Source organism: Meriones unguiculatus, chromosome 19, assembly GCF_030254825.1.
Source record: "Meriones unguiculatus strain TT.TT164.6M chromosome 19, Bangor_MerUng_6.1, whole genome shotgun sequence".
Classification (NCBI taxonomy): Eukaryota; Metazoa; Chordata; class Mammalia; order Rodentia; family Muridae; genus Meriones; species Meriones unguiculatus.
In genome coordinates this window covers 12,737,437-12,762,793 of record NC_083366.1, presented here as the reverse complement: position 1 = coordinate 12,762,793, position 25,357 = coordinate 12,737,437, and the positions used below count along the sequence as shown (strand labels likewise).

At 40.8% G+C, this 25,357-nt stretch overlaps 1 protein-coding gene across 3 annotated transcripts in view; it reads left to right on the top strand.

Moving 5' to 3' along the window:
* Pter (phosphotriesterase related) overlaps positions 1-25,357 on the top strand; it is a 61,455-nt gene that overhangs the window by 35,030 nt on the left and 1,068 nt on the right. For all 3 annotated transcript variants that reach the window (XM_021648486.2, XM_021648488.2, XM_021648489.2), the window contains 3 exons: positions 506-963; positions 2,495-2,760; positions 19,157-19,297. In XM_021648486.2, the coding sequence (XP_021504161.1) occupies positions 506-963; positions 2,495-2,760; positions 19,157-19,297 (865 nt within the window). The remainder of the gene's footprint in view (positions 1-505; positions 964-2,494; positions 2,761-19,156; positions 19,298-25,357) is intronic.

Below are 25,357 nucleotides of genomic sequence, written 5' to 3'. Positions count from 1 at the left end.
AGTTATTTTTGGGGCCATCCTCTATGGAGCCATACAGGTTAGAGATCTCGTGTTGTGCTTCTGACACAGCAGGCCTTTCACAGAAGTTCATGCACTACGGTAGCAAATCCGTAGCACCATGAATAGAAGCCTCTGGATTTGGGTAAAAAGTGATGAAATAATATTTAATCGTGACTGGCTTAAATGGAAGCTATCAATTATGCAAAAGAATTTTTAAATTTTTTTTGAAGTATCGTTAAAGCATAGCTCTGAGACAGAAATAAGTGAAATATAAATGTGAATGGAATATGAAGAAATTTTCCCAATAAATAAGGTTGAAATTGATCCTGTGGAAGTGACTTGGGACATCTTATCCACACATCCCACTTAGGGGCAGATGATAAATGAGGTCATATCTCTAGTTTCATTGATTCTCTAGGCAGGCATGTTCCCAACCCCGCCCTCTACAGACAGACGGCATGTTTGCGTTAAATTTTCTAATTCCCTTTCCCTTTTCCCTCCTTAGAGCAAATCCCTGTGACACTCTCAGGAATGTCTTCCTTAAGTGGGAAAGTACAAACTGTTTTGGGCCCTGTGGAACCAAGCAAACTGGGACGCACGCTGACCCATGAGCATTTGACAATGACCTTTGACAGTTTTTACTTCCCACCTTCTCCATGCCATGAAGCTACCTCTAGAGAACCCATCACGATGAAAAATTTATTTTGGATTCACCAGAATCCTTATTCTCATCGAGAAAACCTCCAGTTGAATCAGGAGGTAGAAGCCATAAAGGAAGAACTGTTGTATTTCAAGGCTCAGGGAGGAGGAGCCTTGGTGGAGAACACGACCACTGGGCTCAGCAGGTCCCTGCACACACTGAAGTGGCTGGCAGAGCAGACTGGAGTCCATATCATAGCTGGAGCTGGCTTTTATGTTGATGCAACGCACTCTGCAGAGACCAGGGCCATGTCGGTGGAGCAGGTAAAAACATGATGTTGTTTGTTGTATTCAGATTCAGGACAGCCTAAAATGGGATTGGTTCAGAAGTAGCTGGATAGGTGACAAAAACAAAAGAGCTAGCTCACGAAGACAGCTGCCAACTGGGACCCAGATTAGTCAGCTTCTGCATCTTTCAAGCCTTGAGGGAGGGAGCTCTCAACGCACTGGTCACTGACAATTCGGATGTGTTACTGCTTAGTTTCCACAAACCTATCAGAGCTCAGTGGTTCTGCTTCAGTCTGTTTCTAAACCTCGTTTCCTCATCATAAGCTGCTTCTGCTCTCCCCTTGGATTTTATAATCACCAGCAATGAAAATTCACAGTAGGGAGAGAAGTGGCAGGCAGACTTGGGACATTTGCAAATACAGCTTCTTCTCTTATTACAAGACAGAACGGAGTTGGGGAAGGTCTGTGTCATTAAGTGAGAATGGGCAGGAGGAAGCAAAGCTTTCGAGGACACAAAAAAGTTGCGGGGCACATGTTACACATGTGTGTTCTCTTGTTAAACATGTGTGTCGGTTTACGTGCGTTTTCATATGTGTTCTTATGTATTTCCCATAAACTTGTTTCACAGGTACAGGGTGTCAGGAAAACTCTCGGTGAAATATCTGTTAGTATTAAAATGACTTGTTTTAAAATTTTCATCTGCATTATATTCCAGTAAGCTTTTCAATATGTACATTTATCTTAATGGAAGACTGAGCTAATGATAAAAATTATTTACTTGTCAGATGTTCCTGTACAAATGAGCAAGTAATGTAGATATTGTGTGTTGTGTTGTGAATTTTCTAGGCTGAATGAAGGAGAGAGATTAAGGAATTACCTGATACAGTTGATGGATTCAATAGCATCCATAGCTACTATTCCCAGATTAAAATAAAGATCTTTTTTTTAATCTGAATGTACAGTCTTTCTCTTTGTCCCTGCAGCATTTTCAAGCTATGAGTTTCTCAGTCTCAATAAGATACTTAGAAAAACTTGTTGAATTTGCAATTAGTCAGAAGATTCAATGCTGTGTTCGTTAGCCAATATGAATGTTGAGTTGTGTGTGTGTGTGTGTGTGTGTGTATGTGTGTGTGTGTGTATATGTGTGTACGTGCGCATGCGCGCACTGTTAATACATATGTGCAGGTGCATGGCAGGGGGCATGTGTGACAGCTGCAGGATTCACCCTTGGGAAAACTGTACATCTCCTTTGAGACAGGGTCTCTCTTTGGCTGGAACCTGATTGCTGATATTATGCCAGACCAGCTGGCCAGGGAGGCCCTGGGATCCATCTATCTCTGTCTCCCAAGTGCTGGGGTCACAGGTACAAACCACCACGCCCAACATTCTCCTGTGAGTTCTGGGGATGAAACTTGGGTCTTCATGGTTGTGAGGATCTCTCCTCCCTGCCTAGCTCTGAACACAGTTTTAAAAGAATGTATTCCTAAATAAATTCCTGTGGATAGTATTAGTCTGCCTGGATGCATTTTATAATCTATAGAATAGACACATTGTCTTTCCTCCTTAGCTTACAGATGTCCTTATTAATGAAGTTCTCCATGGAGCTGATGGAACCTGTATCAAGTGTGGAGTTATTGGAGAGATTGGGTGCTCCTGGCCTTTGACTGACAGTGAGAGAAAGGTCCTCCAGGCCACAGCTCATGCCCAGGCTCAGCTTGGCTGTCCTGTAATCATCCATCCTGGACGGAGCCCATGTGCACCGTTTCAGATCATCCGTATATTGCAGGAAGCAGGCGCAGACATCTCCAAAACAGTCATGTCCCACCTGGACAGGTAAGTGGGTCACTGTGTAAGCAGGTGGGAAGCTATACCAGCTGGGAAAAGCACGGGTGGGGAGGGAATGTCATGCTAAGCGCACAGGGAAGTGAGTGGCCGCCGAGCACTGGACATGGGGCCGCATGCCGTTATCACACACTCTGCCACCATAGACCCACCGTTCCTGGAAGGCACTACTTAAAGTCTTGTGACGAACAGAAAACACAGTCAGTGAGTGCAGCAGTTATCCCTCTCGTGTGCTGCATTCTATTCGAGACATTTCATAAAGGTACTTTCTTAATCCTCCATAGCTCTTCAGCACAGCTACTGTTTTCTGCTCCGGTTTTTTTTTTTTTTTTGTCTTACATCTTGGGCAAGCCAACTCTACTTGTTGAGTATTTGCAACAATTGGGCCATGACTGCCTCTACAAATATAAATACAGAGAAAACAAATGATTTCACCCTGAAAGGAAGCAAAAAGTGTAGGTGCTTATGTTTCTGCCACTTGTTTTTGGTTTGCAACACCTGAACTTTGGAAACTGAAATTATTAAAATAATGATAAATACGGTATCTCCATTGTAGCATATTAGTATTTCTGGTTGCTATAACAATTGGAACACACCAAGCAACTTAAAACGACGGAAATCTATTCCCTAATGGTTCTGAGGGTGAAAGTCTGAAAACAAAGTGTGTGTGGGGTCTCAGAGCTGTAGGGAGAATCCTTACCTTGCTTATTGCATTGTCTGACAACATTAGTGTTCCTCAGCCTGTGGCCGTGTGGCTAGTTTCTGCCCCTGCTTCCCATGGCCTTGAGTTTCTCTGTCTCTCTTTCATCTATAAGGACATTAGCTATTGAATTTACGACCCACCCATGTAATAGAATGACTTTATGTAAAGGTCCTTAAGGATATCTATATAACCTTTCTTGAGTGAGGTCACTTTAAGAGATTCCTAGGGCTAAAACACAGACATGTGATTTTAGAGTGTGTCACACAACCCACTATATGTCTTATTAGAGGCTTGACAACTGCTAATATACGAACATTTAATACACAAACATGTAACATGTTTGTAACATTGTTACCTGCTTGGCTATTGCTGATATACAAACATGTAACAATGTTGCTAATGGTAAATTCTAATCCTTTAGATTAACTGTGTTTGATTACAAGATTTATAATATAATTCTTTCTCTTTGTAAATAATTTTATTTCTTCTTTGAAAATTTCATACCTATCTATGACACAACTTGATCATACCCATCCCTCCAGTGCTAAATGTCTGTGTTGTAATGTTAACTTTTGTTTTCTGAAAATATCCTTATTCTGTTATTGTTTATGGATCATATGATAGAATCAATCATTTTTAAAAGAGACTATTTGCAAGGTACCTTCCTAAGGCCCTTCTGTGATCTTCCACTTTCAACCATCATACAGTGTTATTGATAAATCAGCTAAAACTAGCTGTTTTCCTTGGAATACTTGGTCTTTTTTTTTAATTTGTTTGTTTGTTTGCTAAACTCTTTTAGGGCCATTGTTTTCAGTATTCTGCATTTTGCTGTAACCTGACTCAATGCTTTCTTTTTTATTGTGTACTTAAAAGTCCTTGAGATTCCTGGTTTAAGATGTATCTTCCATTACTTCTGAAACGTTCCTCCATTATCTCTCCATTATCTTCATGTGTATTGTCCATGGCTCAGTCCAGTGTCTGCAGGACCTCCCCACCTGTGCTTCCTGTCACTCACCATCTCTCTCATAGTTTATCCACTTTTATCTTTGAGCTGTGATTCCTTCAGTTTTATCTTTCTACTTACTATCATCTTCCTGGCAGAATCTTTCTGTATTTTGTTTTCATTAACGTCAAGTGTTCTTATTAGTTTCTACCGCATTACTTTTAAAATCTGTGTGATAAAATTTAAGAATTTTTATTTCCTTCAACACATTTTTTTGTGTTTTTTTTTGTAAAGAAAAAAAGCATAAAGCCAGATACAGTGATGTGCACCTTGAATCCTAGCAGAAGAAGGGGCTTTCCCTGTGTTTATCATCAGCCTGGTCTACATAACAAGTTCCAGGCCATCTAGGGCTACATAGTAAGATACTGTCTCACCAAAAAAAGTAGGCACACAATATTTATACTGTAAGTGATAAGCACAATTCATTGTCTTTTTATTGATGGAGTTTGCTATTGATGCACTCTAGATGGACGTGTTTCCATGTGTTTTAGAATGTTTTACTGTGAGCTATGTCACATTTCTTGGAAATTATTATGACAGGTGAATTGTTTTTCCTCTCCTTTAAGTATGAGTATTTATTTATTTATTTATTTATTTGATTGTTTGTTTTTGAGACAGTCTCACTATGTAGCTCAGACTGACCTAAGAATTCCAGACCCTTCCACCTCAGCCTTCCAAACATTAGACTGCAGATATGCACATCTATTCTTGAACCCTTTTTTGGTTTTGCTGGGGTTTGTTTGTTTGTTTGCTATTGTTGTTTGCTTGCTTGCTTTGCTTGTTTCTGATAGGGAGTTAGGTGCCACTGTCTACTTGATTCTACTTTAAATTAAATGTAAAGATACTAACTTTTCATTTATTATGATAGAATACCCATAACACAGAATTTATCATCTTAAATATTTGAAGCAGCCAGTTCAGGACACATTCTCCTCCAAACTGGAGTGGGGGCCATTCTACTTTCCCTCACCGTGAATATGAACACCAAACAGTTCAAATGAGTGGAAACACACAGCTTTCCGTGACTGTTTACATTTTTGACAGGAGAGCCCATCAAAAGTCACACAGACACTAGAGATCTCACCTTGCACTTGTTACAGACAAAGCTGTGGTCATAGATTCTCGAGATGTCTCTCCCATCTTTCCCTGCTTCGTCAGTTGAACTAGAGGCAAGTATATACCCCGGAGAACTCTTCACCTCAACCTTCCTCTATGTTCCTGGACACTGGTGGATGTAGTTTTGGGTAATGAGGCTGCTTCCTGTGTGTCTCCGGACTGTTCTCCCTCCCCATTCAGTCCCAACCCCTGTCTCCTTCGCTCTCAAGCCTGTCACACACTGCTTTCTTTGACTGCCGTTTCTGTTCATTTTCTCACCATCCTTGTTGCTTCTGCACCTGAAAAAGTCTCGTCTCTGCCAGCAGCCCCAACCAAACTTGAGACATTTTTTCTCTTCAGTTTTATTCAGTGTTTTACATGGTCTCTGTTGGAAAGGTTTTCTGTGAACGTTTAGTCTGCCACACGGCTTGAAACTGGATCAAGATGTTCCATAAAGCAGAATCGTACTATCCCACACTTAGACATTAAGTTAGGAAAATTATGCTTGGCACAAATAGAAAATAAGTTTTCATTGTAAATTGTGAAAAAATCTGTGAATTACCACAACAATATTTCCTGGCTTATAAATATCAAACAATATAAAAAGTACTGGTATTTATTTCCTAGTGGTACACACATATGTTTTCACTATATATACATCATATACACACATATACCTTATATACTTTTTACTAAATGATAAGATGTATTACCTGGTTTCCATTGGCTATGAGTTCAGTATTTCCCTCTTAGATGGCTCAGGATCCAATGGAACTGTTGATCGGGCATCACCCACGCCCTGAGCATTCTCGAATATCCTGAGGCAATTGCTGAACAGTCACCCACTCTGCACCCATGGTGTGGATCATTTGGGAAGCCAGTGCTTCTCAATGGAAATATTTCTATGGAAAAGCAACCAGGGAAAATGGCTTTTGAAAACAAACCAAATAAGGTATCAGAAAAAAATAAGAAAGAAAGAAAGAAAGAAAGAAAGAAAGAAAGAAAGAAAGAAAGAAAGAAAGAAAGAAATCAGGAGGCAGATGTAGGAAGTGGTAGCTATTTAAAGTGACTGTTCAGAGCAGACCAGTGGCAAGGCTGGAGTTTGACTAGGTCAGCTTTCCACAGGCTGTATGAGCTCTGCTGGGCAGTGCATACACTCTGATCTGCACTGAAAGAGCAGGGGCTTCAGCTCTTTGTAATGGTGACAACTCACAAAATAGCCTGGAGACAATGGGAAACACATACAAAGCAGAGCCTTCCCTGAACATAGGCTCTAAAACCGCCCAAATCAAATGTAACACCATTTCATTTCTCCCACCATGTTTCTGGGCGTACAATAGAAGCTGTGCTCTGTTAAGTTCAGAAAGCACTGGCTTAGGGTGGCCGCCATGCCTTCTGACTCAGTTCATCACACAAGGGCTCTGAAGTGAGCAGACTGATCTTCAGCCTCGACGACCTGTAAAGTCAAATGAGGATTTCACTGCGTAGACTACAAATATAGAAATAGTTTAGTGTGCTCACAACCCCATGGAAGCAGTTAAATATTTCTGAAGGTTTATGAAATCGATTAGGATTTACTTTACTCAGATAGACAGGAGGATGGAGAGACAGGCAGACAGGCAGGCAAGCACACACACACCACACTGCAACAAGAAGAACCTGTTATACAGTCATACAAAGGGGGCAGTTGGGATTCTGAAAGGAAAGACTTAAGGGATGACCATCTCCTTGAAGACCGCCAGACCACACAGTTGTCATGTGACCACTGGTTACTAGCTTAAGGTCATTGAACAGGCGACAGCCTGATAAGATAAAGCTGCTGTGTTCCAAGCCCTCCCCTCGCCATCTGGTTCCTTTAAGGCGCATGAGCCTGTTGAAGAGCAGGCAGACTGCTGTGAATTTGACCCTGTGGGACGTCAAAGGGCGGCTGTGATAGCCACCCAAAGTCAACACGCATTAGAAAATAACAGCAGCCTTTGTGTTCTCGTTTAGACTTTGAATGGGAAAGGATTTGCACCGTTTAACATTTATAGTAATTTTACCACCTCTTAAAACTCTTAAGACCAAGTTTCTATGTGGTGGCAATCGGCACCACCACCTTGGGGTGGGCCTAACATGGCTTCTGAGTGCTTTAAAGACTTGCTGCCTCCAATTGCAGCTATTCTTTCTGTCATCCGATTTCAAGCAGGCCTTGCCATTAATGCCATGTTAGAGTCGCTGAAACCATGCAAGTACAATAAAGTTATTTCTTTACCAGAGAAAGCTCAGTGGGAAACAAATAAAATAAAAGTGGTCCAAATAACAAATATTTAGGAACTATTCACCAATTCCAATTTTGAGCTTCCTGGAGGGTGACAGGCAGGTGCTGTACCTAAATCTTTTATCCCCTTAGATATCTATTTAACAAGCCAGAGAGTTTTGATGGACACCCAGGGTCTGATGAGGGGCAAGATAATTAAGTGTAGGAAGAGAGCACATCACTCCCTTTGAAAACGGCTCCCTGGGGAAGGTAAAGGAATCTGACCCAAGGGTATCTGAAAGACCAGAACGAAAAACACAGGAATGGGCCAAAAACCATTTTGTTCTCTTTGCCTTTGATCACACATGCCAAATTGGCTGAACTCTTGGAAGGATACAAAGCTGACACTTTTTTTTCCCGTGCTGTTAATTAAATGAAAAGAGTGGAATATCGCTTCATTCATTCAACAAATATTGGAGTGGCTAATTACCATATGTATATATCAAACATTGGGCTGCAATTCTTTCAAAGTGATTATTTAATTATAATTATGGTGACTTTTAACCTTGATTTTCTTTGAAAGAGTACTAAAACATAATTCTGCAAGATCTGTGGAGCTGCACAATTTTAATTTCTATAAATTCTAATGAATTGATTTGAAGCCATTCAGAAACAGTTCCAAGCAAATGTCTACCAAGTGGAAATTGAACAAAACATCTTTGTATTGCTAAATACTACATCAGCATTCCTTAAAAAAATAATCGGAGCACTGTGCACCTAGAGTTGTATGCAGTGTTTAGAATCCTATAACACAGCTCCGTTTCTTAACAGTTTATAAAGTGCATCGGGAAGAATGAGTGTGCATTGTATAGCATGTGTGTCATTTATCTAACATACGGGAAAACCAGTGTCAGTCAATTTGACTTGGATCCAACCAGAGTAATAAATCGGTACAAGCAACAAAGGATGGGCACATGGGAATTTTTAATAGAAAATAATTACCAGTCACACTTTCTTTCCTATAATGACTACTGCTCGCTAAGGTGTCCTCTGTTTTCATTGTGTAATATGTGTATGTATATTACATACGTGACAAACTAGGTGTTTTCTAACATGGCATCTCTGCTGCTTTTGTGTACACGTGGATTCCAGTAGTACAATTTAAATATATGTTTTCATAGATTCCTCACTGATACAGGCCTTGAATATATTTTAAGTTAAAATTATGTGATGGCAGTGACTACAGATTCATTAATGCAGCGCAGGCTGGATACTGGAGAGAGGAAATGAAATTGGGTTCTCTGGTTTCATGTTCCATTCCCTTGCTGGGTAACTTTCAATAAGTTATTTAAGCCTCCAAAACTGTTCATTCATGTGTCAAAGGGACTAAGAGACATTATCTCTGTGTGTGCAGACACCCATGTGTGCGTGGAGGACTATACCCCTTGAGGCAGGATGGTCCTAAGACGGTGGTTAGGGGATCTCAGCAATCCTGTCTGCTCTCCCACACACCAGGGACATAAGTGTGTTGCCACGCCTAGCTTTTGACATGGGCGCTGGGGATTTGAACTCAGGTCCTCTTCCTTGCACAGCAAATGTGCTTTCTCACTGAGGCATCTCCCCAGACAAGAAAAACATTTTTAACCCTAAAAGTGCCATGCAAACATCTTTCTATTGCTTGGCATAGATTTCCTTCCAAGGTAGAGCCTACTTAAAAGGTACCCAGAGGAGAGAAGGAAAGAAACCCAGCCACGCCTTTCACAAACTGAAAGGCAGTTCAACTTCTATGGACAAATTTTGTCCAGTAAAGTGCAATTACATTACAATGGTATTTGATATTTTCGAGTATTCTAAATTGCTGTCTGTAGATCTGCCAATATCAGGGCAAAAGGCGCCCTGGCTGCATGCTCGTCCATTCTACCCATCCAAACCTTCCTCTACTATTTTTTTCCCCTGAAGCAATTTGTCATGACTCTGACACCATTCACACAAAAGGTGACATTTTAACAAATGGGATTGCTGTGTCTACGAGATTTATCTTCACTCTCCTCAACACCATCATCCCTTTAACCATGTCCTGCTGAGCATGAAAAACACAGCCTCTTTTGAGCTGTGTGGCAGCTGGGAAGTTCATGGTCAGAAGCTCTTCCTGGGGTCTGTTAACTGTGAGTTGTTTTTAAAGTAAAGTTTTGATTGCACTTTGCAGTGTGAAGCCGCCGTCTAGCTTCAATCTCATCTAAGCAAGGCTCTTTTCCTTCCCTGTTCCTTTTACTGAAACCTCAAGTCACAACATTTAAGTGTGCCATCATGTCTTCCTATGACGTCATCAAATAGGGGACGTGGCCAGTCAGAACTGGGAAGTGTGGAAGATACTTATTAAAGTGTAGACAGTTGGCCTTTATTCCAGCTCATCACTAACGTTGAAAATGCTGGCCCATATTAAGATGCCAAAAAGAATCTCACAAAAACATGTACCTTGCTATTTTAAACATCTTCAAGCACAACCATAAACTAATATGTTAATCTAATGGACCATTCTAAGTGATAAGTTGAAATGAAACTCAAATTCTTGGTGAACATTTAATGCGAATAGGAATTTATCTTAAAATCTGTTGGCAGTATTTGCTCCTCATATTTTTGACATTTACTTTTAATTAATTAAAATTCATCATCTAGTATCCACTATCACAGTGGTGGCAGCTGTAGAACACAGACCCCTGTGAGGCCCTGGGTTCAGTCCCCAGAACCTTGCCCAAAATGAAACGCCTTTCAGACTTTTCTTTGAGGTAAGCCTGTCCTTAACAGCATAGAACATACGTGCGGACAGTGGTTGAAAATTATTTTAAGCAGAATTTTTTTTTCATTTTTTTGAAACAGATCTCACATTGTAGCCAACCCAAAGTCGCCTGAAATCAACCCTGTAGCCCAGAATGGCCTTATAGTCTTGATTCTCCTGCCTTCATCCTTCAACGCTCTGAAGTTATAGACATGAGCTACCAGGCCTGGCCCCAGTATTAATTTATTGGAATATTAACATTGGATTATAATAAGTTATATATTTGTTTAAAATATCATAAATATAAAAATTCATGTTATGTTATTAAATGAATATTTCTAGTTGAATTTGGTAATTTAAAGTAGCTACTAGAATTTTTTACAGAATAATTAAATATTCCACGTACTCTATATGTATAAATATTCCTTGGTTTTAAGCTTTAAAATTCAAGGTGTCAGGGCAATAAACGAATTACTTTTTTGATAATTAGTTTTTATAGTGGGAATTCATCAAAATTCAGTTTGTAATAACTTGTCTGTATATGTGAATGTCTATCTTTGCATGTGTGTGCCAACTTTTAGGTTTTTACTTGCTCAAGGGTATATGTTTTCTTGGAAATGCAGTCTTTACTTTCTCTTGTGCTGGCATGAGCAAGACAGCGTTCTCTTGAGGGTTCCCAGTCTCTAGGCTCAGGAACCCATGGATCTGAATGCCTGCTGAGTAGGCGAGAGCACTGGACTAGTTACTGAGAGCCCAGGCTTGCCTATGCTTTGCAGGAGCCATACTCTGTGTAATGACATTTTCATGTGGCAGAATTATATCTTCAGTGTCCTGTGTGCTGCAAAGCCTGCTCCTCCCGTGTTCTGGGAATCACTTAATTCAGCTAATTAGCCGCCCTGAGTACATCTGCCATCACTGTCAACCATCCCGAGGGCCCCCATGGTTCATTCCTGTTGCCTGCTACTGTCTTTACTCCGACCACTCTGAACACTAGCGGCAGTGTTTCTCCCTTTGGAGTCCAGCGTGCTACCTCCCACCCACCTCACGAAGCTCTCCAAGAATGGCTCTTCTTGTTCACTCCTCGCTTGCAGCCTGAATTTGTCAGGCCTTCTTTTGCCACCTGAGCCACAGTGAGTCTCCCAAAAGGACTCGATCCTCTAGCCTCCCTCCTGAATATGGTCTCAACTAGATGCATCTTCCAAAATCCAAATCTGACTGTGTTGCTGTCCTCTGATTTAAAACCCTTCCATGAGTACCCTCTGCTCAGACACAACCCATACACCATGTCCTCTGTTGCCCACCTCTTGCTCTACATGAGCTCCCCTAATTCTCCAGAACGGTGTCAGGTGTCCTGTGCCTCCAGACTCTCACACGAACTGACAGTCTACTGTAACGTCTTGTTCCAGTCGAGAAGCCTTTTTGCTCTTTTCCATTTGCTGACCTCATTCTTAGAAGTACTGTTATCATGATACTTTTCTGTAAAATAATTACTTGCTTAGGTGTCTCTTTTTCTTCATAGATACTAAATTTCCCAAAGGACAGGGCTGTGTGATATTTGTCTTTGTTTTCCAGCTTATGAGTTATGCTAATAGGAGGCCAACAATTTCTTACTAATTGGACAGATGAAAGACTGTTTTACTGGGTAGATGGGTAGATGGATAGATAGATATTGGATGGATGGGTGGGTAGATGGATGAATGGATAGGTTGGTGGATGGATGGGTGGGTGGATGGATGGATGGATGGATGGGGGGGTGAGTGGATGGATGGTCAGATGTTTCTCTCTCATGTACTTCACCTATGATAAGCTATTGACTTACATTCAAGAGCAGTAGGTTCCTTGAGTCCTCTGGATTATGCATCTCTTACACAACACCTGAACTCCACCAAATGTTATATAAATGGGATACTTCAAGACTCATATCAAGTGAATCCTTTTGTTCACTCTTCTCTCATAATACCTTGTATTGATTTGTACTATAGAAACTGTGGAACATTTAATTATAATTATTAATTTAAAACACCTGTCTCCTTCCACAGACTTTAAGTTACTTTGGATAACAGCTGAAGGTTTTTATTCATATTTGTATTCCCAACATAAAGAGTATTGCAAGACAGTTGGCAGTAAATGTTTGTTAAACTAACTCACAAAGCATACTTGGATTGTGAAATGACAGTGTGTTTGGGACTTCTGTGACCTGGGAAGCTCCAGACAAATAGTAGGTGCTGTTGTGATCTTGCCGATGCCCATGAATCAGTCTTTTCGCTGGCCTTTAGTTCTTCTAGACAAAAATCCCCAACACTTTGCCCAAATTACTATTTCATACAGACATCCCTACCCTCATTCAGGGTAAATTTTGACATTAAATTAAATTCCCTCAGGACACGACAAAGACTAGAATATGAAGGGAACAAAAGAAAAACAGAATTAGTGTTCACTACATGGTTGCTACAGCCTTGAAACACTAGGTAAATTGTAAGTATGTTCTGAAGAAGACAAATCACTTCAGATGCTACTTCTTAAGAGACAATTTTTTTATTTAATATATGTTTTTATTAAATTTATGTCTGTTCCTTCTATAGATATGTTTTTGTAATATAGTATCAATTTACTAGCTGAAGAGCAAAAGTTGTAAGTGTGCAGCACATGAAATTATATCATAGGAGTAACAAAAACCAATACTTGACTGAAAAATTCTGATCATCATGCTGCAATTCCCAAGATACGTCATAAATGTCATGGAAGTTGTTTCATTTATCAAAAGATGAGACTGTCTTCACTATTGAATTCAAGAGCCCTTTTAACAATTTTATTACATTTGTGAAAATATTAGTGTGTGTAGGTGTGTGTGTATGTGTGTGTGGAGATCTGCTATGCCATGATATGTGCAAAGAGGTCATAGTTACAACATGGAATTGAATTCAGATTGTCAGGTTTGGTGACAAGTGCCTTTACCCATGAAGCCGTATTGGAAACCCAGAAGCTCTATTATATATCATAGTTGGGACAAAGAAGAAAAAATTTAAACCCTTATCTTAAAATATTGAGATTATTAGAATAGAAAAGAATAGAGTTATTCGTGGATATAAGATGTGGAATCAGGAGGCCCAGCTGGGGTTAGCACCTCCACTTCTATAAGCTGTCCTCTGCAGTCAATGATGGCTGCAGGAGATGCGATCTCACCCGACAGTCTTCAAGCAGAGTCCATTTTTCCAAGAAACCATATTGACATTTGGGATTGACCCTTCTCCAAGTGAAAGGAAAACCATTTGTGTAAACAAAACTGAGGTAGCACAACTTCAGTCTTTGGAAGCCATCCAACTGAGTACCAGATTCTCATGGGTAAGTGATGTTCAAGGAGCAGTGGGTGGGTGAGTCTTTTAGATGTCAATGCCAAGGAGCCTCTTTATCTTCACATTAAGAGTCAAAGGCATTGACAGAGCTTCTCTGGTGAACAGAGTTCTCAGAATGGATGAGGCTGATAGGCCATGGCTCCTGAACACTGAGCAGTCTTGGATTCTGCACAACACCAGTGAGAGCTGGGTATTTCTCTCCTGAGATTTGCCTTTTCCATCTGTAAAATGGAGATATGTGTATTATATACATTTATATATATAAATGCCTATGTTATTGTTTGGGTTTCTCTAAGAGGGTTCATGTTTTGAAGTCTTGATCACCAGCTGCTGGAGATGTTGGAAAGGAATAGAGTCAGCAGGAGAATAACTTCATCCATAGTCTATTGATAAGTTCACAGTTGAATGAACTGACAGAAAGTGGTACCTGGTGGGAAGAGATACATTGCTAGGACATCTCCTAATGGCTATATCTTGTCCCTAGACTTTTATCTTTTTCTTTCTGCTTCATTTTGTGATGGCAGTCAGACAGCAAGAATGTGAAAAGAATCAAATTATAAAGAATTAGATTAGGCAGATGTAGTAGCACACCTTTAATCCCAGTACTCAGGAGGCAGAGGCAGGCAGATCTCTGTGAGTTCAAGGCTAGCCTGAACTGAGCTCCAGGAGAGCCAGAGCTACATAGTAAGACACTGTCTCAAAAAAGAAAATTTTTAAAAAGAAGAGAGAAAAAAAATGGAGAATTTGCATCTTAGTTATGGATGTAGATTCCATGATCAGGAGGAAATATTATCTTGATCTCCTCTTCTGTGAATACTGAATGCCATGGTAGGAGCACTTAGAAAGACAAAGATTGTAAACCCAAGATCACGGTAGGAGAGGAAGAAGAAGGGACTGACAACTCAATATACTCTTTTCAAGAGCATCCCCACAAGGAATAGAAGACAGTCTGTGATGGGAAGGCCTCCTGCTGTGGTCTGCTTCTCTAGGCTTCTACCTACTAATAGTGCACAAACCAGAGGTGAAGCCCCAACACATGAACCTTTGGGGAGCATGCCCTCGAATCAAATAGCAGATTAACTAGTTAACGTTAATTGTGGTAGAGAAGGTTGTGAGGGGCAGCCAATACGTGTGGTAGATCACAGGCAGCCATCTTGTCTGACCAGGTGAAGAAAGATGCCTTTGTGCTCCTTACCGTTTAGAAGGAGCATAGAGCAATGCCAGACTTATGCAAAGAAAGGGACATGGCAAAAGTTGTTCTGTTTCCTCCCCTGAGCATGTCATTCATTTTCTCTAAAATAACTGGAAAGTCTTAATATTACCCATTATACTTACCATATTAATTATATTCCCACCCAGGAATTAAAGCACTCCACAAACTAATCTTTTCTGGATTTTCCCTACGCACTCCTCTTTGGTTCACATTGTTCCTCTCATAGTTTCAGGATAGTATGGGAAGGAATCAGATGTCAAGCTGGAAAATGACATATACTATGTGCATCAGTCCATATAGTTCAGGTTTTTCATTGAGTGAAATAATTAGCAATGGGACAAGATGTACAGTGTGATAGCTAAGAGAATGGCTTCCAACTTTTTTTTCACAATGAAACAAGTTTATTCATTTTACACAAAGTTGTTAAGATTTAGAAACTATTTATTGGAGATTAATTCCTGTTGCTCTGATAGATTTCTAAAAAAGAAGAGCCAATCACTGAATAAGAAAGATCTAAATTATTTCTTTTTATTCATTCAGCCACCTATTTCTCTTATGTATAGTTTGTGTTCAACACAAATCACTTCCACAGCATGAGAAGTTGGTATGAATCAAAGTATAAATAAATACACAAACAACATACAATCAAACGCATATGCAACATCCAGGTGCAAGGCAAGACAGAGTTTTGACTCTTGTACACAGTAGCTTTATATCTGTAAGATCTGAATGTTCTTGTGGAGGTTTCTAAAGATGGAGAAAATGACTCTGCTTATAAAGTCAGCTGTGGCCATCTTAGATACCAGAATATGTATGCATTGTATATGAACATAGGGCTTCCAACTTTAAGTTGAGTTTACCACATTACCTTGATTTCACCTTTCCAGTTCATCAGTGAAATCAAGAACTGGTAGGATTTTGGAAAACATTAAATGAGATTATAAAACAGCACAAGTACTGGAGAGTACACATGTGGGTAATCGTCTACATGTGTGTTCATGCCTGTGGAGGCCAGAAGTCAGTCTTATGTGTTGTTCCTCAGGGGCTGTTCACCTTGCTTTTTGGAACATGTGTCTCACTGTGACTTTGGTTAGCTGAATGGCAAGCTCCAGACGTCTGTCTTCATCCACCCCCTTAGCACTGGATTACCAGCATCTGCCATGATGCATGGCGTTTGATGTGGTGCTGGAGATCAGCCCCAGGGCCTCATGCTTGCTAAGCAAACACTTTCCCTACCTGAGCTACTTCCCCAGCCCCTACTTTTTTACTTCAGTTGGAACTAAGACTAAAGATTTTCCTGTACCTTTATAACTTACTATGTTTTTCATTGTTGTTGTTTATGCGTACGCCTTAAGACATCACTTACAGTGTAGAAAACTTTGTTTCAGGGCATTGAGGCCACAAGAAAAGCAGGGGGGGGGGGGGCGGGGAGAGTACTAGGAACAGAAACTAAGGTCTGATCTGACCTGCGGATGCCTCCCTCTTCCTCTGGCCAACCCATGCACTAGCTTGTCCACACTGCATAATTAACAATGCAAATTCAACTCAAAAGAGAGAATACCAAACTTAATTTCTTCTCCCTTGTGTTATTTTAGTTGTGTATGTTTTGTTTTTAAGCATGGTTCTTTGGGACAAACAGAATACGTCCACTGTAGAAAAGCCTGTATTCTTCTAGCTTAGCGATTTGGGAAGCACCAGCTTGTCCCCATGGTAAGGGGATGGGAAAGGTGTGGTGTTAATGGCCCTAAGCACAGTGGGGGCTCACATTTTAAACCCATGCGGTGGGCTCCAGTTGTGTGAACCTGGTGAAAGGAAGGGAAAGGAGCCAGCCTGCCCCATGCTAGCAGTCAGGCCTATGCCCTAGAAGCATCTTAGGAAGCAAGTACCTCCTGCTCCCATGGCACATGGAAGCTTAATTGGTTGTCCCATTGTTTGGGAGAAAGTCTTTGAAAATACCTCTGATTGCTTAGCAGCAGATTCATAGGCATACAGTCATGCACCGATCCTTGGGTCCTGAAGTTGCCAAAGTGGTAAACCATCAGCATGCATAAGAACCTACAAGGTAAAGATAATCGTGCATTTTTATTTCTTCTGCAGGCCAGTTTTGGGCCCTGAGCAATCTCTTCCTTTCTTTAGGCTTTTTCCTGCCTAATAGTCTCTCTCCCTGTATTACTTTCCACCCTGTATTATGGCAGGATGTATTTATTCTTTCCTATTTCTCCATGTGATTGAATGTCTACAAAGTTATTTGGGAGTAATATAATGCATCCCATTTTTAGCTGTTATAATCCAAACTTCTTGAGATATCTTTTACTCTGTCCGAATCCCTGTCTGTATTCTTTGCCTTTATTTTCTCCTTTTTCTTTATTTACGTGGTTGTATCCTAAAATAGAAAGACTTTTAATTTGATAAGATATTGATAACTAACAACAAATTTTATTTTAAACTTAATCATAAAAGAACACAAACAAATATAGTTGTGTGGTGTATGTATAAGTTCGTATGACTGTGTGCGCATGTGTGTGCAAGTGCATGTATGGACGTGTGTATGTGGAGGCCAGAGGCTGAAGCTCAGTGTTTTTCCCAATTGCTTTCCATATTATTTTTTAACTTTTATTAATTATGCTTTATTCATTTTGTATCCCTCATAAGCCCCTCCCTCCTCCCCTCCTAATCCCACCCTCCCTCCCCCTTCTTCACGCATGCCCCTCCCCAAGTCCACTGATTGGGGAGGTCCTCCTCTCCTTCCTTCTGATCTTAGTCTATCAGATCTCATCAGGAGTGGCTGCATTGTCATCTTCTGTGGCCTGGTAAGGCTGCTCCCCCCTCAGGGGGAGGTGATTAAAGAGCAGGCCAATCAAATCATGTCAGAGGCAGTCCCTGTTCCCATTACTATGAAACCCACTTGGACACTGAACTGCCATGGGCTACATCTGTGCAGGGGTTCTAGGTTATCTCTATGCATGGTACTTGGTTGGAGTATGAGTCTCTGGGAAGACCCCTGTGTTCAAATTTTCTGGTTCTGTTGCTCTCCTTGTGGAGTTAAAAAGTGGGAAAAAGTAACATCCATCTTATTTTTTGAGACACGGTTTTTTATTGGAACTGGACCACATCCATTCAGGTAAGCAGACTAGTCACCAAGATCCACTGTTGCTGTTTTCCCACTCTGCCCAGGTTCTGGGATTACAGACACACTACATGTGCACTTGGCCTTCTGTGCTGCTGGGGATCTGAACCCAAGTGCTCGTCCTCCTGTTGCAAGCACTTCACAGACTGATTCATCTTCCCAGCCCCCTAAACATATTGATTTTATGGCTATCACCCCTTCAAAAAACGATGGAATGATACTCACAGAGGCCTTGAAGTTAATTTCAGGACCATTTCTCCAGAAAAATCACTGTCCTGCCACCATGCATCAGCAGCTTCCCGTTTTGGTCAGATTGGTATTAACTGGTCTGGGGAGACCTGATACCAAACACCTGTGATAGCTTCCATAGCTCATAGCAGTCCTACAGAATAAAAATACATGCTAGTAAAAATTTTTTAGAAGAATATGGAACATTTTCTAAAAACCATTCTGTAGGAGAGTTATAAAATTCTGCTTGGATAATAGCAAAAAATTAGTTTAGTGTAGAATTTCTAAGGACTTGAGAGTGGTAACTTTTTTTGGCTAGGTAGGATTCCATGTTTATGGTAATGAACTGAACATAATAAGGGTCAACCCATAGGTTTATTTATTTATTTAGTTTGTGTATCTGTGTGGGCATGCTCATTCCTTGGAGTACAAATAGAGTTCAGAGGGCACCTGGTGGAAATCAGCTCTTTTCTTAAACCATGTGCATCCTGGGAATGGAACTCAGGTCATCAAACTTGGTCGCAAGTGCTTCTGATACCCACTGAGTCATCTCTCCAGTCCCTAAAGTTTGTATATATATAAAACTCCACAGCACACATGTAGAGAATATGCTTTTAATAACAGCAATATGTCTGTCTTATTGTCTCTAGGTCTATATTTAATAAGAAGGAGCTACTGGAGTTTGCTCAACTTGGCTGCTACTTGGAATATGATCTCTTTGGTACGGAGATCCTTAATTACCAATTCAGCCCAGATATTGATATGCCTGATGATAACAAAAGAATTAGAAGGTAAATATTCTGAGTCTTTCACCACATTCTCTTCTGCCAGTCCTTTTGGCTTGTCATATCTGGGTGAGTATTAGCAAAGATTTGGAAAATAGTAAGCAGGCTGAAGCAGCCTTGGCAAGAGAAAAATATATCTGAGCTGTTCCAGGAAGAAAATCTCTATATATTATTTCAAGAACAAAATGAATCATAATAAGTAAGCTAAAGCTAGAAGAGCCTTAGAAGTTCAGAGCAGATGGACAGCTGACAAGAAACAGATAATATCCTACCTTTGCCATGACAAGAACAGAATGAAAGCCATTTTCCCCTTTTACCCTTAGTGAAATCAACTCTTCCTTCCTTGGGTTGATCACACTAAAGCCAAGATTTTCTACAACTAATATTTAAAATGCTTTATTAACTGTATCCATTAAATTACAACTTAAATAATAAAATGCCACATGTAAACACCATTCATCAAAACCTCTCCAAATTGTCTAATGAGTGATAAAGTAAATCATGGCAGCATTACTCTTTGATGGAGTCAAAGATGGCCACATTGTTTGTTCTTGGTCACAGGGTGACATGAAGACTGAAGATTAAATAAACCAAGATAGGAAATCTGAGAAGAAAAATATACCTGAGATTAGTGAAGAAGACTTTATTTTAGGAGTATATAAGTATTGTTATTCCTAATATAATAACTAACATTGGGGTGTGAAGTTCAGAGAAAATGGAACATAATCAGTTTATATGAGATGGTTCAAATATTGGGAATAGATAAGGTCATTGAGAGAAGAAAGAGGACAGAGACCTGGGAGCATAGATAATGACTAGATGGAGTCAATAACAGCATCTTATAGACAGGTAGAAATGTTTTCAAGCTGATACCATTGGAGACATTTAATGGATCTCAGTAAGAAGACAGGCTTGAAGCCAAAGGCTTGAACACCTACATTATGCAGCAGCTATCAGGAAGGATCAAGGCTGAAGGACAACCACTGGATCTCACGTTAGGAGACTTTCATTGTCAGCAGGTGTGGTCTCAGTGCAAGGCTTGAGGAGTGAGAAGGAGCTCAGGAAGAGAGCAGAGAATGTGAAGGTTGTGTCTCACACAGCCGTATCAGTGGAGGGAAAGGGAAGTGGGGCCAATGCTGGAAGAAAACAGGTGATCCAGAGAAGCTTTTCCCAAAGTTGTACAGTTTATGAAGCAACGATCAGAAGTTGGGAGGGACAGAGACAGAGAGAATGGACCCAAGAAATAAAGGTAATTCTAAGAGATTGATATAGAATTGATATAAAATACAATATGCAGAGTTTTTACATGAATGTATGGTACCGAATATGGAAATGTTAAATGAATGTTCACTCAAAAATACTGGAAATATAATATTGATCCAGCCTCCTAAGGAGATAAATAGGTAGGATTTGGGGAGTGATTAGAAAGTAAGTTGACAGTATCAGATAAAAGGGGAGGAGGTTCTCCCCTATCAGTGGACTTGGAAAGGGGCAGGGAGGAGATGAGGGTGGGAGGGTGGTATTGGGAGGGAAAGAGGGAACAGGATACAGCAGGGATACAAAGTTAAGGAACTGTAACTAATATTAAAAAAAAATTAAAAAAAAGAAAGTTGAGAGTAGTTCTCCCTTCATTGGGAGAAATGGGAGCAGACAAGGTTGATGCAGATAAACATCTTAACAAGATCAAGAACTGAGGCTGTATACCTTTGTGCTTTCCAGTCTTCTGCAAGGCAGACATGATTACTTCTCAAGAAAGAAGGAATAGATTCAAGGCCAGGTCTCGTTGAGAATAGGAATGGCTGCTGGGCTGGGCACATATCTCTGAGACCCATCTGATGCTTGGCACCAGTGCCCAAGGTCTACTGGCTGTTTTACTAAAAGATGTTTTTAATATTGCTAATAGTGTCAGTGAAGCAATGTGGATAGATGCTCTAAATGTGAACACCAAAGAAACTTTAGGATTGGGACTTTTATTGGAAAGATACAATTGATAGTCAGGAGAACAGAGGAAGGAGTGAATGAGGGTCAGAGAGTCAAAGCTGGAGGTAAGACATTTGAAGAAACATTCACATATTTAAGAAGATCATAACAGAAAAGTTAAGCTGGTGACTTTAAAGAAGTGGGTATGTATACATGGTAGAGCGGGGCGAATGGAAACAGTGCAAAGAGGTGATAAGACCAGTATGGGAAACCGGAGATTAAGATTTCAGGGACAGAGAGCCTGTGATAGCAAGGACAAAAAGATGGGATCTGAGTAGAAAAGTTGTGGGATGGGAGTAAGCAAAACTAGACTTGAGGAGCAGTGCCCACAAGCCGAGACAGTGTCAGCAGCTGAACATGCACTCTGTGGGGCTGCGGGGAACACCCCAAGCCCATGTTTGTGTCATTCATGCTCAAGATTGATCCTCGGGAAGGCGACCTTCATCTCTCTGTGCTTCCCTAGACTACCATGTATTGGCATTTGTCTACAGTGACCTCAGTAGCATCTGCTTGCACTTCAGCGTCGTTAGGTGGAATTCGTTGTGTAAAGTGAAGATTATTCCATATAAGCAAACTACTTCCACCTGGCCAACAAAGCTGTCTTTCTTGGTTTTGGTACTTGAACTAGTTCTTTGGCAAGCAGAATTCATTTCCTCCTTTTGTTCCCTTTGTGTATGCCTGGCCTGTAGGATGAGTATCTTCCTCATAGCTCTCCACTGAGCAGGTCTCTTGCTGATCGCAGAGCTTGCTGATTCAGTTAGTCTGGCTAGCCAGCTTGCTCCAGGGATCCCCTCCCTCTGCCTTCCAAGGCTGGCATTCCAAGTGGGCCACCATAGCTGCCTACCTGCTTTATGTGGCTGTTGAAGATCTGAGCACTCTGCCTGCTGGGCCATCTCCCCAGACTCTGTTGTTTCTTTTATTTTGTTTCATGATTTTAATTTCTGTGATCAGGAACACAATTAGTATGGACAAACAGGTTTACTTAAGGCCCTACCAACTTGTGCCATACTCCAAGGTGAACCTTCTTTGTCCAAAAACTTGGATTTTAAAATAATGTGCTGTAGAAAGTCATTATCTTACAACAAGCAAAACAAAACACTGGGCTAGAGCAATGGCTTGGCAGTTAACAGTGCTCCTGATATAGAGTTCTGGGTTTGATCCCCAGCACCCTCTTCAGGGACTCACAACCACCTATAACTACAGTTCCAGGGGATCTGATGCCTTCTTTTGCCTCCACAAGCCCCTGCAAGCATGAGTTGTGCCTAAATCCACACACAGGCACACACACACAATTGTTTTCCAAATAGATCTTCAATAAATCCTCAATATTTTAAAAATCAGTTTGGAAATGAGAAGTTTCCCCTCCAGATCTGCTTTTCATTCCTAAAGCTCAGTGTGTCTCCTGCCCAGTATGCCTTCTGTGAGGCTCCCAAGCCTCTAGGGTAATGGGAAAATGGTTGATGGCTTCCCAGTTAGTCTTTCTTTGGGCTATTAATTCAGGAACAAAACTTGTTTAAGTTATCTCTTATTGTGCCAAATGTAAGCATTCTTTATGTATTAAATGTTGAATAATATATATGTGTGTTAATATAAAAATATCTGTATAAGCTGTGTGTGTGCATGTGTATTTCTTGCTTACTTGTCTGTGGATCAAGACTCTGCATTTGTTCACTGTACCTAGCTAGTGATAACAACTGAAGGGCCTTTGGAGTCATGCGGTCTTCCCAACCCCCACTGTCCCTGTAAGTTGAGCACTTGCTTTGCACAGTTCATCGACAGTTTTTCTCGGCTATGGAATGTGCAGCCTCCCGCGTGCAGGAACAGAGACACAGCTTCTGCCTACCTCTGGTTCTCAGCACCAGAAATTCTGTGTCTAACACCTGTTTTCAATCTTATGCTCCATTTCTCAAATCTTATTATATCTCTGCCTTTTCACACTTTGTAGTCGCTCTCTAATATTTGTTTGCAAACCATGAACTCATTTGTATTGCTGTAATTACTGTGGTTTTTTGTCTTGTCATCTGTAGTGGTTCCTCCCTTCTGGCGGCTTCTTTGTAACTCCTGTTCTTCTGCATGGTGCCATACCGTGAGCATACCGTGAGAGACGAACTCTTGGGGCAGGCATGTCCAATCATGGCCAGCATCTGATGATGTCTCCAGAGCTAGAACATTGCTGAGCTCAGGAGATAGCACAGTTCTGGAGCCCTCACTGCATGGTGATGTCTAAGAGTTCCTTGTTCCCGCCCTCCCCCGCCCCAGGAAATGAATTTATTCATAGTTTAGCCAAAATAGAGAGAGAAGGACTCCAAGTTTCTCTTCTTCTTTTCTGGGGTAGTGTTACAATTTTATAGGATTCTCATTTTGAATTACAACCTTTCTATCTATCCTATTCTTTCCTATGACTTTCCAATTTAAGAACATTGTGTTACAAGGTGGGACAGAGGTGTGTTATAGGGATTTGTTTGTATGTATGTCATGGCAATAATGATACATCAAAATTTTCAGAGAAGCAACCGCTCTACCACTGAGCTACATCCTGAGCTTGAAGAAGAATGACCCAGCTTTTCTTTTATTGTTTTGAAAAAAAAAAAATCTGAAGTAGCCCAGGTAGGCCCAGAGTGGCCTGAGGACAAGGTGGAGCCTGAAGTCCCCCTTTGCTCCAGATCCTCCGACCTCAGCCTCTGGAGTGGGATTACATTAGACTTGTGTGCCTCCACTGCTCTTTCTTAGGCAGTGCTGAAGACTGAGGCTGGGCCTACAGTACACTAGGCCTGAGTGCTCCCTGTTTGCTGAGCTACATCTGCAGCACAGTACTCAGACAGTAAGGAAAGGTGAAAGACCTTGGGACCTGCTCTGGAAAATCAAGCAGGCAGCAAGCGCATCCCAAAAGCTCCCCTTACTGTAACTTTACATTCTGATCAGTATCATTCTGAGGCTCAGCTTCACACACTACTCTGTCAGGCTTTTCCCTTTGTATGCTAAATGGTTGTATAACACTCTTAGCTAATCTCCTGAATTACAGTTTGTTCAAAAGTAACTACAGATCAGGACTTCTGGACCAGTTTTAACAAGCCAGATAACCTCAGTGGCATAAATGAGGTTGGGGGTGCCATGCAGCTGTAAAGCAGGCATGGCATCCTTGTGTGCCTGCTGGATGCTGCTTTCTTTACCAAGCACCCAGACAGGCTCTTCTCTCTGGCACTTACATTCCTTTGACCTTCAAATCAGTCTGGTATTTAATTGTGACTTATTTTAAGGTTCTCAGAGGGCACGCTTTTGTGCCTTGTATTTTTTGTGTGTAGCGTCCTATGAGTGCTACAGTAGTTACTAAATATGATCTTTGCCTGAGAATTCAAAGAAATGTTCTGATCTACCTATTAAACAAAAGAAGAACCTTTCAGATAAATAGTCAACCCCCAGAGGAAGAGCATGAGCCATCCACCTACATCATTTTGGTACTCTTGATACTCACAAGACTGTACAAGCATCCCAAAGAAAAGCCATTGTTTGCAAGTTGCATCTCTGACATCAAAGGCCCACTGTGGTCAGGGACAGACACTGCCCAGAGTGCAGACACATACAGATGGTGGCTGTCATGAGGTGACTCATGCTGCAGATTACAGCTCTTAACTAGGCAAAGAGGATTACATTTTTTTTACAGCCAGGAAGCTGTCTTTTAGTCAACTGACTATGGATTTAAAGGAACAGCTTGCTATTTTAGCAGCCTTGTTGACAAGGAAGATAGACTAAAAACTTTTGGTCAGTTTCATCTATTGCTCAGAAACTACTACTAAGTCGAAATTCCTGTAGACTTCAGAGGGACAGATGGCTCGAATACAGAGGACTTTTCCGCCCATCTTCATTGACTGTATAATGCCATGCACATGCCCTGCCCTTGAAAACCAGCTGATTTTACTTGAAGTGTTTTATTCAAATGAAGATTCCTTTTGTTTCTATATTTTAACCACAAATTCCCATTGACTTTAGAGAGAGAAAAAGTGTCATTTCAAAATTAAGTCTAACAAAAGCCTTTTTAAAGAGGAGTGACAAACGAAATTATCAGTGAACAGCTATGGTGGCCATTCA